Source organism: Cottoperca gobio, chromosome 12, assembly GCF_900634415.1.
Source record: "Cottoperca gobio chromosome 12, fCotGob3.1, whole genome shotgun sequence".
NCBI lineage: Eukaryota > Metazoa > Chordata > Actinopteri > Perciformes > Bovichtidae > Cottoperca > Cottoperca gobio.
Window position 1 is genome coordinate 14,427,275 of NC_041366.1, and position 21,224 is coordinate 14,448,498.

At 41.1% G+C, this 21,224-nt stretch overlaps 1 protein-coding gene across 1 annotated transcript in view; it reads left to right on the top strand.

Annotated features, from left to right (window-relative positions):
• Positions 1–8,504: 8,504 nt before the first annotated feature.
• The window catches only part of LOC115016812 (mediator of RNA polymerase II transcription subunit 13-like), a 77,658-nt gene continuing 64,938 nt past the window's right edge, over positions 8,505–21,224 (top strand). The window contains 1 exon segment of the mRNA XM_029444855.1: positions 8,505–9,994. Coding sequence (XP_029300715.1) covers positions 9,923–9,994 — 72 coding nt within the window. The 5' untranslated portion in view covers positions 8,505–9,922.

Genomic DNA, 21,224 nt, shown 5'->3' on the forward strand with positions numbered 1-21,224 from the left:
AACACAGAACCTGTTGTTTAAACTTCAACTTGGAAATTGAGGGGGGGGGTCAACCTTCTTGGCACTGAGTCTTTACACTCCATTGTTTCTCTCAAGCACCTGCCCCTTCAAAGGCACCTGCCCCTCTAAAGGAACAGGTGCTAAAAGGTGATTCGATAGAGAAAACAGAGCTCTAATTTCTACACTGCTTTTGTGTTGTGTGTGGATTACAAATTGAGATAAGATAATATCTGCTGCCTGAGAGCAGAGGATACAGGAGACGACTGAATAGGAGGCAAAGCAGTAAAAGCAGACTCCTTCCTTGGCCAAGAGAAAAACTGGCAAAGACAGATGTTACAATGAGAAACTGTAGAATGGAGAGGCCTCTTGCCTGGTGCATGCTGTGGTAGGGTTCAGCCCCAAGGTACTATCCCATCATGGTTACAGGGGGCTGAACCGCACCAACCCTGAACCGGACGGAATAAACAATGCATGCACGGTTGGAAAGCAGACTTTGAACTGGTTTCTAAAAACCCCTGCTCTGTTGGGCAAAGGGATGCTTCAAACATGCTGATGTTTAGCAAGTATACTTAGTTAAGTGTGTTAGCAGGCTAACATTTGCTAATTAGCCCCAAACAAAAATGACAGCTGAGAAAACCAAAGTATTGGGCACTTTTGAAAAGTGTGACCTGATGACGGCACCAAAGACAAAATGAATCCTGAGGAGAACATGAACTAAATTTCACAACAATCCATTCAATAATTGTCACAATATCTCACTCAAAACCACATGGTGGTGCTGGAGAAAAGGTTACCAGATCACCAAGGTCAGTACGATTTTATCCACTGAGAACCACACATGATACTTCTGTGGATATTGAGATATTTCTGTCTGAACCAAAGTGGTAGAATGACCAACATTGGAGAAACATGGCCATCCTTGGAGCCATGCTGCTATCGTAACTCTTGACTTCTTTACTTTTCATTTGATACCCAGATAAATGGCAGACTGAACAGGATCCCTCCCCTTAAAATAACATAAACTAAAATGATCAGAGACAATCATTAGTAATCGGCAATGGGCCATAATTTTATTACGCTACAATGGTGGTTACTACAATGCTCCTGCTCCTCTCTTTCTTTCTCTTTCACACACACACACACACACACAGCTCTCAGTGCCCCCCCCCCCTTAAATTAAGGACTGTTTGTGGAAAGGCCACTTTAAGGGCACTAACTGAAATGTTTAACGCTCACTGGTCGATTTATTGAGGTCAGCAGAAGGCTACGTTTTGAGAAACAGAAGAGCGGACTATGTTTGGATTGATTTTCATGAATGATTTTATGCTGTGAGCAAAAGAGAAACAAAAGACAATCATGGCACATCAAATCACGCCACAAAAGAAATAAGGCAAGGCCACATAAAAAATGAAGGGCAAGGCCAGTGCTGTGTCACTGAGCATTAAACTAATAAATATCAGTTTCTGTCTCAGTAACGGGAACACAAAGAGCATGAAGAAGTCTGCTGGATTATGCTGTTATGTTTATTTGATCGTGTGCTTTGCTCTCGAGGGGGGTGAAATTAGCACATCTTTGATATTGTAGTTTGTGATTTATTTAGAAATTTTGTCTTTAGAAAATAAAGGCGAGCATCATATAGTCAATTGAAACATGTCAAAAGACGATGAATACCACATTTAAGGTAGAATTCGGGGTCAAACTAAGTCAAATAAAATATATATAATATCATAAATAATACAGCTTGGTCATAGAAAACAACCTGTGTCTTTAAGATCCTTTTGGGCAACTGCAAAATACAGCTTACATCAGGAAATCAGAACTTTTCTATTGACCGAATGACACCGGGAATAATTCTGATTCATGTGGATAAAAATGTATTGGCTTAATAAAGATTTAAGCCAAACAAAGAGCAACATGACAGCGCTTGATTCAACAAAGACGCAGTCAGTGATGAAGTGGTGATTCCTGATTTGACAGCGTGATACAGGCTGTGTGCTCTATATGCTGGCTGAGCACGCTCTCTCTCTCTCTTTCTCCCTCTCTCGCTCTCTCTCTCTCTCAGCTCTCCCTATTCTCTCAACGAGTCTATGAATCGAATTCCTTTCCTCTCTCTTCATCTGCTATTCGCTCTCTCGTCTCAAAGAAGCTCTTCGATGTCAGATATCTGTATCGTCTCGCAAGGATATCGTAAGAGAAAGCTCGAAGTTTTCTAAGAGAGGATCCCTAAACGCGACAATACGAGCGCGAGTTAGATGGTCTCGCTCTCCACTATCTACTGCATCTCTCTTCCCCTCTAGTCTTCTCTCTCTCTCTCTCCCTCTTCTCTTTTCTCTCTCTCTCTCTCTCTCTCTCGCTCTCTCTCTCTCTCTTCTCTTTGGGAAATGAATTAGGAGAACATGAAAACTGAGCAGACCTTCATCAATACATTATGTATGAGGAGCTAGAAGGCTCCTACTGAATTCTGTTCAGGTGGCATCAGAGGGTGCAACCAAGTGGAAATGCTGGCTGGTCACTTAAAGCACACTATCTGTGGTAATATTTCTACATGAAAGCGCAGCACGCGGCTTTGGCTATATTCTTCTACTTGCAGTTTGAAATATGCAATACAACCAGGTTTCAATAGTGGCCACAGAGGAGGTTTACTGGGGCAACAGGGGATTAAAGGCCTTGATCTAACCTTCAGGCTATCTCCTACCCTGCATAATTTTAAGCTGCTATTTGCAATTTAAATTAAAATCTATATTTTATTTCCCATTTTTGCACTTGATTCACTAGTTACAGTATTTCTACGGTAATCATCCTTGTCTGCAACATGATGAGACCCGCAGCACACATGTCATCTGTGTATCAGTGAGTTTGACAGCTTGACATCAATTTGAAATCAGATAACATAGCATATGATTCCTCATCTTCTGTTGTCATGAGATAACATCTAATTTCCCTTCTCTCAAGTAATCTTACAAAGACATTGTCTGCTCATCGTGAAATCAATATGCTGCGGAAACACCATTACAACAGTGCTCACAGTGCTCGAGTGAATCATTGGAGATCTCAGATGAACGTGCGCACACAGGCGGACGCCGAGACACTCTCATATAGGTACACAAACACGCCGTCACCTCTAGTGTGTCCTTCGATACAACAAGAATAATTAAAAAGCACAAAAAGCACAAGAGTGCTCAGTGTAATTCTATTGTGTCTCAGTGCCCAGAGACAAATCTTTGACACGTTGAGAAATGTGCATAAAATCACACAAGAACAGAACCAACATCAGGATGAATTATGCTGGGTGTAGTGGGCTCACAGGGGAGAGAGGATCATATTCAATGGAGTGCATCCTTTGCCAACAGACAGACAGTACACTACAGTCGTTAGCAGCAAAGTACAGAGGGAGGCTACATCTATCATCACAAGGCAGGGCAGGCAAAATAAATGTATCAAGCATCCTCCCAGTTTAGCATGTAAGCATGCTAACATTAGCTAATTAGCACTAAACCAAAGTATTATACAAAATGACATTTTGACCTGATGATGGGGTCAGTGGATCAAAGCTGTTACATTTCATCAACATAGCCTACATTCAGAGAGTTACAGCGGGTACACAGTAGACTGACAGGTAGACAAATGGTTCGACAGTCTCCAGCAAAAATCAAAAGTACTGGACTGGACAGTTAAAAACCACAACAATGAGTGGATGACAGTCTAAGAAGAGTTAGGCTAGTAGACGTCCTGTGATTTAAAGTCTCTCTCTCTCTCTCTCTCTCTCTCTCTCTCTCTCTCTCTCTCTCTCTCTCTCTCTCTCTCTCTCTCTCTCTCTCTCTCTCTCTCTCTCTCTCTCTCTCTCTCTCTTTCTCTCCCTGGCACTGCTATAATTTTCCTGGGTGGAATGATGGATGAGGCAGTGTCAGGCCATGTTCATTATAATGCACACCATCTATTCTTCTCAGCCAGACTCTCCGCGCTCCAGGAAATGCCAGAGAGGTATTGGAGCCGCGGAGAGAGGAGAAACTCTCATCTGATTTTATGGAGAGAATTTGCTGCTAGGTGTGTGTTAGCACACACGGTGATCCATCAATCACTAATGAAGATACTGCGAGGCTACTGCTTGTTCTTAAAAGAAACACATTCCTCTCTGGGTATGAATAAATACCCTTCGATGTCCATGCAAGCACAATCCCTTGCAATGTGCTCGTCCTAAATTAATAATGAGCACTCCAACAGTTAGCCGTATGCAAAACATGTAGAAAAACAAGTACAAGCAGTGTTTGTCACCATGACCTGTTTGTAATGAATTAAAGGCCTTTAAAATCTATTTTCTCAACCAGCTATTATGAGCTATGGGACCCTACAAGAACACACTATTTTCTGCCAAATTTAGAACAGTTTTGGTAATTTTATACATAAAATTGTGTATGTTGTGTTCTCCTTACACCAGTTTCAAGTGGGCAGGGCTCTGTTAGAAAACACATACGTTCATACAACAAGCGAGATTCATTACCAGGTTTGTGTGCAAGTGTTTTGAAGCTACCTGCTAGGCCAATCAAAAGCAATCAACTATGTAAACAGGAAGTCACTGTAGCATCACAAACTGTAATATACTGTAGGCTACATCTAAAAAAAACAACAGATTTAGGGGGGCAAACGATATATAAAACTTTTAAACCCATCCTTTGTAAATGTATTCCTATCTGTAATTCATATATACATACTTGAAATAATATATGTGTCTGAGCTAGTAACATGAAATCACATTATGCTAACCTAACCGATGCTATTTGGTCATTTAGCCCGACGTTATTGTTGTAACATTTAGTAATTTGTGTATACATGACTTACATTGTGGTAACATATTATTAGCAAGCTAGCCTTACCTTTGTAAGTTAGCTACACAACAGGTTCACATGGCAGTTATTGGGTTGTAAATATCTAGTAACAATTAATGTCTACTTTAATGTCTAGTTTGTCTGGAGCAACCAGTTTTTATGTAGTGGTGTGTAAATCTCCATTTATGGCTGATATTTCAGCAGGTTGGAAATAAAAGATGTACTTAATATTATATAGGCATATTTAAGGTTTGTAATAAAGTGTTTAGGGGCTTTAATAAACCAGCGACAATTATGAAATATTTATAAAATTCAACTTTGTGAGTAAAAAAAAGACTAAACTAAATTTTAACATAGTGAAACTTTTACAGGAAACCATTAAAAAAACATAAATTACATATTGCACCTTGTCAGTTTATATGACAGGAGACTAAATAACAGAGCCACATGTTAAACACACAAAGACAAATGCTCATCTACTCCATCCCGAACAAGACTAACAAGACTAACAAGACTAAATGGTCTGGACAAACACAGTAATGCACCTTTTCTCCTCACACACAGATCAAGTCAGTGGGGGCCTGATGAGGAGAAATGTGACATATTGAAATAGATTTATTCAAACTGATAGCATCTCATCCTATCAGCTCTACACCAAGTGAGCCCAACGGTGTGCAAGAGTCTTTTGAAAGCCTTTAAGGATGTATTGAACAAAAGGGGGGGGGGAGTCTCCAAATTAGTTCTAGATCATTCCTGGAGCAAAGGGATCAATAACCGCCAGGCTAAGCCCTCGCTCATCCATCTGATTCATATCTTTCCCTCCCTGCTTTTCAGATATAAGAGGAATCACTGGACTAAAGGTGCCCTCTCTGTGACAATGTGTACCCTCTGAAAGCTGTTTTTTCACATACATAAAGCCGTGTGAAGTGATTAATGTCAGATTCGTACTTATATCAGAATGAATTGGATATTTCAGCATATGATGATCTTTTCTAGAAATGTATGGCAGCAAAAGAATATACAGATGTCTATAAATAGCTCTGTTAGATTTACACTTAGAGGTAACACACAAATGCAGCCTGCACAGCCTATGAATTATAAAACAGAAATCAAACTACTGCCACTATGCATCCGTTTATACACATCACACGATGGTGGGTTTCATGTTCAAATGTCTCTCTGAGAAAATGTGAAACTCCTGATGCTGCAACAAAACAATTCTGTGTCATGTATTTACTTGACTATGATGGCTCTTGTGCTTGGATAATAGTTGTTTACTCAAATGCCAATGCTTGATGGCAAACCTGGAAAGGAAAATAATCTACTCTGTGTCACTGCTTGTAACTAATTTAGTCTTCAACATAGTCTCAGCTGAGGCTTCATGCAGCCACACTGACATGCAGAATAAATCCCTGGACAGAGAGCCTGATAATAGAATAAATGGTTAGGTAATTTTCACAGATTGTGGGCATTTTAAAAAATCATTGTACTTTTATGACTGCAAATGAAAAAGCCCATTCAATTCAATGTGTATATTACAATGTGGTTGAGGGACAAAAGGTTTATTGACGGAATAAACGAAATATTGAATATTTTTTAAGACATCTAGGGGAATCCATGTGCAGAGGTCTGTAGCTATTGACTAATCATTTTATTCATGAGTAAAATTATGTTTGAGATAAAGCAGTCAGCAAACATTCCCTTATTGTTCGAAAGGGAATAAAGTGAACACATGTAAAGACATACAGTTGGAGGGTTTTCAAATGTAAAGAAAATCCAAGCATATGTAACGCATATTTATGATCAAATAAATGATTGATAATAACACAAATATTTGATGCCCTGACTCCTGGATGGCCTCTTCTATTTACCTAAGAAACTGCAGCTGTATTAATAATCTTTTGTTCTTCAGCGTCAAAAGGCCACGACCTGCAATCTTGGAGAACAGAGAGAACTAAAGCTTTGATAGATAAGTGTAAACAAAACCTCCAACAATATCTCTGTGTAAATATAACAATGCACCACACACACGACTGGATAGTAGGACGGATAAAAGTAAAGTTATGATATAATCAGCCCCATAGCTATCATTGAGGACACTATGGTCAAGTCCCAGTATTAGTTTTGAGAGTTTTGGGGCTTTAACAACCTTTAGACTCTTAGGCCAACGAAATGAATAAAGAATTCAGTATTTCTCCTTTTGGAAATAACTTTAATGGTTTATTTTATAGCCTGTAATTTCCTAATACATTCTTGGAAAGAACACTGTATTCGTGTGACACAGGGAAAATAGAGACACAGTTCTAGGAAAGGTGAGTTACGCTTTAGTTTGAAGTTTTGAAGCCAATATGGGAGTTTTTTTCTTTTCTTTTGTAGGACGAGTTTATATTTTGAGGGAATTTGTATGCCACAGACAATTAAATGACACAAAACAATAAGCTATATATTGCACACAAGTACTTACACAGCTAAATAAACTACATTCTGAAATCTACAACTAGCCTAAAGACAGACGGAAAAAGCGACTAATTTAACTAAATGTCGGCGCTTCAAGAATAATTGTAGCGTTCATTTCACCACCGTGGCTATCGGTACTGGGCTACTGGGCTAATTAGACAACAAGATGAATTATCCTTTCTTTAAGGAACTTCTCCATTTAAACCCGCATTATGTAAAATGTTCACCTCATAATGTTTATATGGCGAACATGTTAGCAAACGGCTGCCTGAGAAAAAATATGCCTCTTTAACTGCTAAATGCTACACTATGTTCAACAGCTAGCTGCTAACTGTGTTCGTCTACTGCTAAAAACAGCTGCCATCAACGAGGTTGATGCAAAAAAAGAGAGACTGGACCAAAACATTAAAGCTGTGGGCCGCAAAAAACAACAACAATGAGCTGAAAAGCGCAAACAATGCTCTGTAGAGCTGAGAGGAACGGCAGGGTGATAATCCTCTGTGGGTTTGTCACTACATTACATTACACATTGTAATTTTTCCTATTTGTAAATATAAAAAATATTATTAATGCAGCTTTAAACCAAACAGACTAACCCAACAAATACAATTTGACCAAAAATAAATAGTTAATACATTTTAATTATTTTTGGTGTCTTGGGGGTAGAGGGGGGACTTCACCTCATTGTGACCTCAGTATCTCTAAAATATTAGCTCGGCCCTGGATATAACCAGTTTGGATCACTTGCAGTTAAATCAATGCTTGATTTGAATATTATTCCTGTAGATTCATCATCTATGATCTTTTTTTCAAATAACAAAGTGTTATGATGTGGTGGATGTGGAGAGTGTCAGACTAACCTACGTAGATGCCTCTTATGAAACACAGTGTGAGCTCTGTAAGTCATTCTGACCTCTATTCTGTCACATCCTCTGTTGTGAGAACTACAAAACCAACGCATCACAGAGAGACAGCAAACATCATCATATAAAAATAACCTTTTACTAGACAGATGGCCATAAACAACAAAAATGCGTACAACAACAAAGAGTGTAACAATAAAGGAAGTGCTGACAGTCAGCAAGCGCGACAGTCACAGCATCTCCAGCGTCGCATTCAGTCTCATATGAAATATACTAAACAGTGCTGTAATCCCACACTTTGATGATCACGTGAGCACAAACTTGGCCAAATGGGAAGGCGAGTCTCGGTAGTACGCTTCCGACCGCCATTACATTACAATGCGTGGTGGGCTGGACGATCGTGCGCGGAAAAATGCTACAGCGGCGCTTCGCGTAAAGCAAACAGACACAGACGGTGAGGATGTCACACTCGGGCCACACGCACACTTATTTACCAATATAATAACACGCTCCGAGAGAAAAACAACCAGGAAGGAGTCGCCGCTGAAAACCCTGCACATGTTTGAGGATTTAATTCAATAATCAAATCATCGTTTCCCCGAAGAAGGAGGAGGATTCGCTTTTAAATGTCGTGGTGGTTTTTATAAAGAAAAGATCTGCAGCATGCAACATATTCTTTATGTCAATGATCGGCGCCAGACAAGGACTGTCACTTCTGCTTGAACTGTGCATTTCAAAAAAAAAAATCTGGTCTTTTTATTGTGTGCAAGATTGAGGCTGTTGTGGCCGCGAGAGGACGTTTCGTAATGATATAAAACTGAAAGGAAGGAAGGTTTTTTTCAGCCCCTCGTTCTACAGAAGCCTGCTTGTCGTTTTCCTGGCGGTGGAGTGTAAGAATAGTTTTTCTTGTCTGAACGCTTTGACTCATGATTCGGGGTTACATGGGAACCCGCTCGACTTTGTCCGCCCTGCCACGGAGGAGCACCGGGGGCTTTTCTTTTCCAGCGACCCCTCGTCTGCGGTCCGTTTAATTGAAGAGCAACAGAGGGATTAAACATTCCTGCAGCTCGCCTGTTTGTGTGAGGCAGACTGGGCTACACTGTGAGAGGAACGGTTGTGGTAAGAAAGAAGGCTATAAATAGCTCATGCAATTCTCGAAAACTATCACAAGTGGTGCATCAGCTTGTGGAGCAGGCGGAATCAGATATCCTGCATGTAATGTCTCGGCTTTAACTTAATCGTTCTGCAGAGCGGCGAACGTGTGGTATTTTTATTTTTTAAAATAAGTTTTGACTGTTAATTTCGCATTTTTTCGGGGGCTGTTCACCGGCGCGGAAGAAAAGGAGTCCTTTCCCCCATGGATTATGCTCATTTAATGATGAAACTATCAGCGGAAAGACTGATATGGAAACAGGCTGATCTTCCTCTGTGTGTGGATTGAAATGGATACATTTCTGGGCTCTCCACCTTTTGACAATGATCACGTTTGGAATCGCCTGACCTGGTTTGTAACAATGTTTTGATCCCCGCACACGCTTGGATTTACATTACAACATTATATCCGCTGGGGCTTCATGGATGCATTCTGCACTTCTTTTTGAATACGCCCATTCCTCTGCCCGACCATCCTGAGTCTATTATCTGGACCTCTTGTGAGGTTTTACGCCTGCTTGTGTTGGCACACTCGTACGGGAACCGATTTGTCAGCCCTGCTCGGTGTTTGATACCGATGTAGGATTTCGACATGCCCAGCGCTGACGACCCCAACGGCGGACGATTATGACTACAACAGCGAATTGGGTGGCTAACGGGGCAAGCCTTGAGGACTGCCACTCCAACATCTTCTCTCTGGTACAGTATCCATAATAAATCATGCTCGACACAGACACGCGAGCCAGTTGTGATTGTCATGTCATAAGACAGTGGGAGGCACGCTTAAATGTGTGCCTGCCGCACAAAGGTGAACCAATAGCTGATGTTGTTATTGGGTAATCATTAACACGGGTTAATGGTGCGAGAAAAAGAGCCACATTGCAGCTATAAGCCTGTTCTAATAAGGCATCTCAGCCCAGAGGCGAAAATCAACATTGTTTTTAAAAAGAATAACACTTTTAGTATGTGATTCCAACCTGAAACATCTCATATAACGCTTAAAATACAATTTTCAAATGCTAGCTAAACAAACAGACATGCATTTGCAGTATTTAGCAGATAAACACAAGATAAACACTTAATGTTTCTCCATCAAGAGCACAGTTTGCTCTGGCCCTTATCCTTCTCTGCTCTTTAAATAATAATTTCACTGGAAATCTTGCTGGAACTCTGTTGCATTGCCAAGCAACTAACTTGGAAAGGAGGCGTACTGCTGCCTCTGTCAAATATTTCTTTAGCCAGAGAATAAAAAAAGAGGTTTGAAATGAATAGTTTGATGTGGTGATCTACAAAAACGGCTCACTGGGTTATAAATGGGAAGATTAGGGATCATTCTGTGTAAATGGGAATGTGAGTAGCATGCTAATTTTTCAGATAAAAATTGCAGCAGTAATACAGTCTCCCAGAGAAAGGAAGGTTAATAAGATTTTGACAGACAGCAGCACGTAACAAGCACACAGTGGAAATGACACTTTCACACTCAGTTTATCTGAAAAAGGTGTTTTCTTTGGACTCCACAGGCAGAATCATTTCTGCAGTAGTCACTGGTTTTGAGGGTGGAGGAGATTGAGTAATGTGTTTTCACAGTTTTCATCCTGCAATCAGCGAGTTAACTGTCCTACTACAACAGGCAGCCAAGTGGAAAGGCATGCGGTACACTGAGCTCAGGCACAGGCTGCTGAGAACCACAACAACATAGGGGTCCTGAGGGCTTTTTAGGTGATCATGCAGGTTGTCCACTAGCAACAGCAGCCCTGCCTGTTACACCACACTAGGTTACACAGAAGCTAAAGAAACACGTGTCACATGGTATGGATTTTGATTGATGTTTTTAAATGGATCGAGAAGAGAAAGGAACTTTGTAGTTATCACACAGCTTGCAGAAATCTATAAAAATATCAAACCATGCACTGGCAGTTCTTCCTTCTCGTGTATTTCAGTAGTTTTTGTGACTGTCAGCAGGTAGAGATGAATTCAAAATAGTATCTTAAGCTATTCAAAAACATCTTGCTTGAATTCCTGTTAACTGGCGCTGAAATAAATGTAACAGCGCTCCAGTATCGGACGTCTTAAATTCTCTCTGTCTGACATGTTACATTTGAAAACAGCGATTACGTCTCTGTCAACGTCTCAGTCGAGGTTATTCCCCTCTCGTGGAAAAAGCATTCATTCACTCGCCGTGGCGTTGTTGGCCATCGTGCCGAACCCTGTGAACATCCCTTTCAAACCGAGGGAGAAAGAGACCATCCATCAGCTGGCTTGTTGAGAATATTTATGACTGGCTAGTGCCACAGCGGTTGCTCACTGGCAGAGCTCCTACAGGGAAGTCCAAGACTGAACAAAACATTAATGACACACCAAGTGTCCTGGTTAGAGGCTACGACTGAGACAAAGAGACAGAGGGATGCAGATTGCATCCTGATGTTGGAAATGTGTGCCTGATGAGCTTAAGAAGGGGAGACTGAAGCACTGTTATTATCAGGTGTGAGTATTGATCCAGCAAAAAATATGTATTTTATTTGAATAATTGCTCAGTTGTCTGCACGCATTTACCGCTGATGACTTGGTTTAGTGCGGATACACTTAGTAGATTAATTGATTTGTCGATCGGCAGCAAGTTAAATCGAGAACAAATTTGATCATCTTAATAATTGAAGATGTTTTGTGAAGGAGAAATGGCAAACCTTGTAAACGGAATAACCTTTTTGAGGTTTGGCTGTTTGAGCAATTTGAGGATGTCACCTTTTATTTCCAGGGAACTGTGATGTTTTCACTATTTTCTGACCTTTTAAATAGATTAAAAAACACACTAATGATAATATTCTTTATTTGCAAGCAAAACATGACTTTCTTAACCTTTTCCTCCAGCTGGCTATCTTCTTACATAAATGTCTCATGGCGCTCTCGTATGACAGCGTGTTAAACAGCATTCCAACATGCACTAACCTCGTCCCTCACACAATTTTACCGGCTGTTATTGCAACCCACATCAATAAATAGTACCTCATTTATTTTTTTTAGAAAGCATAAGTGACCACACTGTTGGACTTTATGGGGATGCAGCAGGTTACTGTCGAGCGCTTTGTGAGGCTGCTGTCACATACTTGAGATCGCTGCCGTCACACATCCCGCAAAACAACTGTCTTGTGTTACTGGTGATCATCCATCTGTGGCAGAAAGCAAACGAGACCCTTGTTAAGTGTGAGCAAAGATCCGAGCTGGTGTGCTAATTTGAAGTGGCGACGGAGCAGGGAAGGGTGGATGACGAGAGCAGGAACAGAGGAATGTTTTCAGCCGAAGGAGTGAGCGAGACTGCAGCGGAATCTGTTTTCATTTTAGGAAAGTATTATGACTGATGTGCATTTCCTGACTGCTAGCCTCAGCCTATTTGAGAGGGAAACGGTAAGAGTGAGACAGCGCAAGAGAGAAAATTAAAGAGAGGAACATAATGAGAGAGAGAAAACAGTCATCCTTCTGTGGACTGGGTCGGTTCTTATGATGCCAGAGTCCCAGCCTGAATATGAAAATGCAAGGAGACAGTCGAGAGCCTCACGACTCAGGAAGCTTCAGTGTGTGTGTGTGTGTGTGTGTGCGTGTGTGTGTGTGTGTGTGTGTGTGTGTGTGTGTGTGTGTGTGTGTGTGTGTGTGTGTGTGTGTGTGTGTGTGTGTGTGTGTGTGTGTGTGTGTGTGTGTGTGTGTGTGTGTGTGTGTGTGTGTGTGTGCGCGTGCGTATGTGTTTGTGTGTGTATTGTAAACACTGAAAACCATCTAGACTCGGGAGACAAACTTCAAACACCCATCACATTATACACACACACAGACAAATACACACACGGATGCAGTCATCAACACAGAAAGGGGGGGGGGGGGGAAATAAACACCCGCATGCACACACAAACATATGTATCACAAATGCAACACACATGCACACACACGATCTTCCAGCCACACTCGCATGTTTTATCTCCCTTTTTTATTTGGGCTGTGAATATATCCTATATCCCCAGGACGCAGGCTTTTACAAACACAGGTAGAATGCAGCGCCCTTAAATAAAGGACTTCCTCTGTCCCCTCGACGGAGTGCAACTCTGGTAATTAAGTGTCCTCAAGTGGAGGTCTAATGTGATCAACTAAGAAGTGCTCATTATCCAAACTGTACTCCAATAGAGATATAGCATGTACAGTGTAATAATGATGCTACTGTCTGCTGTGGGAAAAACATAATTGCTCAGAGATGAGTTAGGGGGAATACTATTAGCAGCAGTGTTGTAATTTATAGCAGGTGAGTGGCCGTGCCTTGTAAAAAGAAGCAGGTAATCAGGGAAGGTGCCTTTTTAATATAGGCTGTTTGCATTTCCTCGTTATTAATGGTGGTGGATATTGCAAGAATGGTTGGGGATGAGAGAGGCAGCTGGTTGGATGAAGCGTGTGTCGGGATTTGCCAAATAATCGGTCAAGTTGGAGTTTATACAGGGTTAGTGCTGGTGTTATACAATATATTATATATATATATAAGTGTTGGTACCCATTCCAAAATTAAGTTTCCAAAATCTTAAACGATATCTAAACTATAGACTGACAAAAATGATTGATGGTAATCTAACATGTACTGTGGCTGATGCATTGTATGCATTGCATAAATGTTGGTATCTGCATATAGTGATAATTTACACGGCATAGCAATACAGAAATGCCAACATTTTAATTTAGAAACCACATATTTTTCCCAATAGTTAATTTTTTAACTGTAAAATATCCTGGTAACAATTCAAGCAGACTTCTGTAAAAAATATTTGTGAAATATCATTATTAGATATTTTCTCCACTGTCAACACTAAGTCTAAATTATGTCTAAATAAAATAACATTTATTTATATAGCCCAATATCACAAATTACACATTTGTCTCAGTGTGCTTTACAGACTGTACAGGATACGACACCCTCTGTCCTTAGACCCTCGCACCGCACAAGGAAAAACTTCCTAAAAGAAACCCCATAATTAAAGGGGGACAAATGGAAGAAACCTCAGGGAGAGCAACTGAGGAGGGATCCCTCTCCCAGGACGGACAGACGTGCAATAGATGTCGTGTGTACAGGATAAACAACATAGTACAAATAGAACATTTAATAACAGAAATTATGTTGTGTTGAAAAAGAGAAAGTAAGGATGAATCCAGGAAAATGTCACAATGTAAAAATAGTTCAATTTAAAGGATAAGGCTGAAAATATTATCAATAAATAAGATTCTCATAGAATCTCTATATAGATACTCGTTTTTTTTCTCTTATAAATGTATTGTTATTTTTAGTCTTTTTACCGATTAGTTGACAATAAGAAGATTATAGATTTATAACCAGATTTATGGGACTTATTTGACGAAAAGATCTGATGCGTAAACATCCCTGTCAAGGCTAGTTCATATTGAGATGACATTGAAGCCATGCCAGCGTCCTCTTACACAAGGAGAGTATCCGTCCAGGTTTCCAAGGCATCACCCCCCAGTCTTCTGCCGCGTGCCCTGCGGAGCGGCTCCATCTGGTTGCTTCTCACTCAACACTCAACCCCCTACGCCTAACCTGTGCTTCTGGCTCTGCTTGCTTGCATTTTTGACAGCTAGCAATGGCTTCACCTTGAGACTGCATGTGGCGCCTCCCACTAATCTGCCCCTGTCACTACTGTGGGAATCCCTTGTCATCGCAATAGGACTCAACCCTGCAGTGGCCCACCTGTGTGAACATGGCATTTTGTATGTCAGACATACAGGCTCCTCAAAGAGTTTCCTGCCATAACAAAAATGATTTGTGAACAAGAGTTGCTCACTCATGCTTCTGTTTTTACTACCACAACCTTTTTTTTTTTTTTCCTCTATTAAATTCTCCCAGAGTGTAGTCGTGGATCTTATCGGAGCAGTAGGCTTGTCAGGGCCCCTGCCACAGAGGTGAAGAACGGTTCAAAGATGGACAGGGAAGGAGAAAGGTGGGAGGAGGGAACCACCGATGGTCCCGGAGCTGGAAATGGGACGGGATGGGCAGGAGTATTTCGGAGCACGGTGGCTTCAGTGTGAAATATGTAAGCTCTGCAGTGCCAGCTGTGTTCTATTCTTAGCGCCCGCTGGTGTTCCTGCATGTGTGCCTGCATGTGTGCAAGGCGACAGAAGGCTGAGTGGGAAAGGAGGATTGGTAGGAATGGGCAGTAGCTTGTGCCGCCAAGTGCTTGTGATTGCTGAAAAGTTAGCTAGTTAGCTGGCATACATAGATGGACTGCTATATATAGATTTGAACCACATCATTGTCACAGTGATGATGCTACTGTGGTTCTTTTTAATGCTGAATTTCTGTGGTGAAAGAAGTATTCAGATCCTTTATTTGAGTAAAAGTAACTTACTCTAAACAAATACTCAGAATAAGGGACATCACTGCTTTGTAATGATGAAAATTACACTTGAATGTTAATTAATTCATGAAAGCAGATGATTTCAGCTGGAAACGGGTTGAAAATATCTCAAACTAGAGTTTTTGTCACCTGAAAATATTACTTAATAATGCACAAAATCATATTTTACACTTTTACAGTGTGTGCACTAAGACTTAATCTGAAAAGTAACTATAGCTGTTAAATAAATGTAGTGGAGTAAAAAGTACAAAGCCCTTTTAAAATGTAGGGGAAGTAGAAGTATTGGGCTGTATAACATGGTGAATTTAGTTGTTCTGTCTCGTGTAGCATGACACATTCCCCCAAACGCTGCTGTTTCTCCCCCATGGATTAACACCACTCTCCTCCAAACTATTACATTTGGGATGTGTGTTGCTACACAGCCTCTGGTCTGAGCCCAAAGTCTGAGGCCCATCGTCTGATTGGTAGATACATTCCAGAAACGGATAAAACTTGCGTTCGATGATGCTGCATCTCTCTGTGCCGTTACACCATCTGTTTTGTAATCTCTTCACCTGACTGCCCACACCTTGACAAGAGAATTTCTTTACAGGGAGATACTGCCCCGCGTGTAACTGGACAAATATTTTCTGCAAGCCAGACAGCTTTGCCAATATCGTGGTTGGCTGGGATTCAATTGCAGTTAAAGCACACTTAGGTTAAAGGGTGTCTTTTTTAGAGCTGCACAACAAGGGGAGAGGGACAACATTACTGTTGGCTACTGTGCTGTTGCAAATTCTAATTATCATGTGTTCATGTTCCATTGAGAGATTATCTGCGACCAATCAGACGGGTACTTGATTAGAACAAACACATTATGTGCAGACTGTTGATTCACAACCGTTTGTGGTGCATTGATTCTCCCTGCGCTGCCAAACGGCTCTCTCTCTCTCTCTCTCTCTCTCATCTTGAATTAGGCAGACATCCATGATTTTTCAGATGCAAATGAAAATTTATACAGCTCAATTTCACTCCTGGCTTGCCTCATAGAATAAATGTACTTTGCGGTGTAAAAGTGAGACACAAAAGGGTTTTGATGGAGTATTTACCTGGCATGACTGAGGGAGCGTGGAGCCGCAGGTCTAAGTGTTTAGGCAGGCTGGTGTTGGAAAATATACAACCATGCATTGGTACCATTGCTTCTGTTGTAAAGAGTGAATGGACGGAAGAGGACGACTTGAGTGTGATTACATGAGTGTGTGTGTGTGTGTGTCGAACGTGTTGGCAGAAGTGCAGTGGATTCTAGTGTTAAAGCTCTGATTGACTGCCACTCCCACGTAGTAAGGAAACAACAGTTTACAGACAGCAGCCAGGTGAGTTGCATGTTGGAACCTGTTCAGGTTCGACCTACGGTGAAGTTAATGGCTTTGCCCTGCACACACACACACACACACTCTCGTACACAGAGGGAGGCATTGCTGCTTTCTAGTTTCCTCCTTTTTATACTTTGTTTATCCGGTGTGTAATGAAACAAGCGGAAGTCATGCTGATTTATGCACTCTATGACTGTCATTTTTATCTGAAATGGCATCCCTGTGGAAAAAATCAATGCAGGAAGGAAATTACAAGCCAAATTAGATATTTTTCATACCGCTTATGCTCCATTTGCCCAATTTCAGAAACAATCAGACTATTAACTACTTGTAGGCATTTCAGAAACCTCCATGCAGTGCTAATTGTGCAATTACTGTGCTGAATTCTCTCACACACACAAAAAAATCTATGAGTGAGTAATCCTATACCGCAATGTTCATGTCTTGCTTCTGGTAATCCCAGGACTTTCCTGACTCATGTATGACGTGCTCAATAATATCTCCAGCCAAAATTGAGCTCATGAATTCTCTGTGAGAGAACAAATGGATGTGTAGTTGCGCTCAGGAGAGACGACGTACTGAAGTTGCACAGTATTCTCCTTTTGTGATTTCTAGTGACCACAGACGTGCTTGAAAATGTTATATTTTCCACTGTAACCCTGGAGACAGAAATCTCAAAAATGGAATACCTTGCTGAATTCCTATAGATGTTGTATGTTGCCTAGCAACTGTTTTTTTTTACTTTTTCTCTCCGTCTTCTGGTTTTTCTTCTTTGTGATTCTCAGTTTTTCTGTCTTTTGTCTGTGTCTTTCGCTCATTTCTCCGTCCACGTGGCTTGTCACGGTTAACTAAGTTACACCAGAGAGACACTAAAGCAGAGACTGGTTTATTTATTTGCATGTTAATAATTTAAGCTAAGCAGGGCCAAGGCTTTGGCCTGTCCCATAACGCTTTAAAAGCAACCTGACACTGCAGCTTTGTATTGTTTTATTTGCCAAATGGCTGGGGATCTTGTCAGCCCTTTCAGATGCTGCAGTGCACTGCACACAATGTCTCACTGTCCTCATTGGTCTTCCACTTCTGTAGTCTCCTGCCTCTCGCCTCTCTTTGTGTCAGGTGAGAAGCAATGGCTTGATTGAGACTTTCTGCAGCGTGATTGGCAGGTCTATCCGTCACTCAGCCCTGAGGACACTCGCTGCTCTAATTAGGTCGCTTGGCTTGCTCACCTCCCTGGGCTGGATGCTACAGCAGCACACAGATCAAATGACTGTCCCTTGTTTTGTAGGGACTTGTAAAGGTAGCGTCGAAGGCGGCGGAAAAGCATCTGTTTAGTGTCGGCAGCCCCAGAGGCCTTCTTTCTACACTTGTGTGGCGCTTGTGTGTCGCTCTCGCTCCCTCACTAGTGCAGTAATGTGCATCGCTCTTCATTTGTGGTGTAAAATGCCAGAGGGGAGCGCGACTCCTTGTGGGTTAATTTGATTTCAGCGGGTTAATTGATGAAGGGGGAGTCATTGCCTGTTCTGATTTCTGCCACTGGCTCTTCTAACTGTTGACTTCTTACTGCTGACTTTGCAGCACAGCCGCCCTCTTTTGTTCATATTTTGTTTTTCATTGTCATTAAAGTTGTAATCCTCGAGATTTCAGTCCTGGTTGATGGCGTCTGGCGGTAATGGCAAGTGTGGTTTAATTCGACGGCAAACGCACCTCGAGCAGCTTCTTTGTCATGAACACAACAGAGGAGCACCTGCTGTATCTGTGTACAGTGAACCAAACAAACTCACTTTGTTTTAATAAAGTCAATATTTAGCCTTTTCCATCATGGATACACTTACATTTCATTTCCTGTGACTGCTTCACAATAAAAGCTGTCCTGTGAACGGTTAACATCTGATGTCAATGATATGACATTATAAACAGTAATGCTGGATTACATCTACTGCATATATGGTTGTGTGTAGGTAGGCAAAGCTCCACCACTAACTACGAAAACCGCTATCTAGAGAGGCACATGCAGAATCTGTGAAAAATGCAGAATCTAAAACGAGGTTTGATTTCATGAATATCTTAAGGATTGCGTCTTTAAACAAGTTTTTCTGCTGAAACTTCAAATAAGTTGTATTGGGTCAATTCTCTCGCAGTGTCTGTCAGAAATAATTCAATTATACCCCGTTCTTTGACATTGAATGAAACAGAGATGGATAGTGTTGCATGTGTCTGATAACGACTAGGAGTCTTATCTAAAGACTCGCAGGCATCACAAGCGATCTGAACACACCCCAAATATTGGCAGCTTGTCAAGAGTCTAAACTGATTTGACGTTGATGAGAAAGCTATGCCCCTCTGACAGAATAAGTGTTTCACTTTTGCCAGAGTAGGTAAAACTGCTGATACAAGCTGTCTCTCAATTGCTTAAAGTGCCTCCTTTGTCAGACTATCAGACTGTGAGGCTCTTACACCATTGAGAGATTCCTAAAGAAGTGGCATTTCTCTTAGATGACGGACTCCTAAGCTTTCTGTCAGCTTTGATGGGGCACTAAGCTTCACATCAGCTGCAATTCTAATTAAAACGTGTCCTTAATAAAGATTAAACCGCCGCATATAACCAGACTAAATACTATTGTTTTCTTAACTTCGTCTGTAAACATTCTAATAATTGCTCCTTTTTTTTGTTTTGTTGCTATCTTCATGTATGAAGTGGTTTGTCATGAAAGGGAAAGGAAGTGCTCTACAAGTACAGAGTCATGTTTAGATACGCTGTCATTACACGGCTTTCTCTCTACCAGGCGGCTTCTGCAAGCCTTGTGCATGTGGAAAACACAAACATGCATTGAGCTGCATGTTGGGACATTTTAGGAGGTCTGCTCAAAACAGGAGGAGCGAAAAAAAAAAAAAAAAATCTTTCAGTCTGCAGAAGCATTCATGCAAAGTGCACGTCGAGGGTGTTTTCCTCTCTGCGTCGCTATCTAAGTAGTGGAGGTTTCCTCTGCATTTCAAAGCTCCTGGGGCTTTAAACAATATGCAGTGTGTATATATCATATGTATGTGTCAGTCTTTTCTCTCCTCTGCTGAAGCCACATGGTTTTTCTCCACTACTTTCTGTTTGAGCAATGCGTGCCAAAGATTAAAGTTCTGACTTCCATATTTCCCCTTGATTACAAGCACATGTCTGCTGCACTGAGGTTGACCTCTGGTTGGGATACAGATTATGTTTTCCAAGCTGGGGCTCAGTTCACCTTTTTTTATATTCAGGAAATTATTTTTAACTCTCTGGTTTTAAGTTTTAGTTTCCTCCCTTTTTTTTTTTTTTTTTTTTTTTGATCAATGTTCAAACAACACAAAAGCATGTAAAGCAATAGAGAATAAAAGAAATAAAGAATCCATCTCACCGGGGATTATTTTCTTTTTTTAATAGAATAGTACAAATGAAGCACAATCTTCCACCTTCTCTGCGCTAACACAAAAACATTGAGGAAACATAAGGTTGGCTGTTATCTTCTCTGTGTTTACTCGCCATAAAGAGAGGAATAACACAAAGGCGAGAGGGAGAGCGTGAGATACTTCTGGGTGTATTCAATAGGCATCCGTGACAGTGAGAGAGTGCTCAGAGATGAGAGGGAGAGTGGAGACAAGAAAGATAATAGAGGTGAGAGTGAGGTCAAAGCTTTGGTCTGTCTTAGCAAGGGGAGGAAAAGCTCTTGTTTTTGGTCCTGCACTCAATCAGAAATTGAACCAGCTAACCAACAGAACAAGGGAGTTGCAGGAGTGCTGGCTTTATTGACAGTGAAACAAAATCCACCGTCTTTTTCCTTGACCTCTTCGTCTATTTACTCCTGTGGTAGTTTTTAAAAAGAAACTGAGACTTCTGCCTCGATTGATCTGCTCTTTCGGGCTTTGGAAGGATGTCGAGGATTTCGCTGCTCTGGGTACACATTTGCTCTGCTTTCTTGACAAGCGGACATATAGATCTCTGTCCCGACAAACCATCATCACCGCCGCTCGTGACGTTTTCTGTCAAATGCGTTCCTCTAATCAGAGTAAAATCCCAACACGCTTCTTCATAACACGTTTCTTTTTGTGCAATTTTGCTACGTTTACCACCTGAAACACAGAGTGTAATTCATCATCTGATTTATAATCTAAATTTAACGTCTGCACTTCAGGAACTTTCAACTCCATTATTTT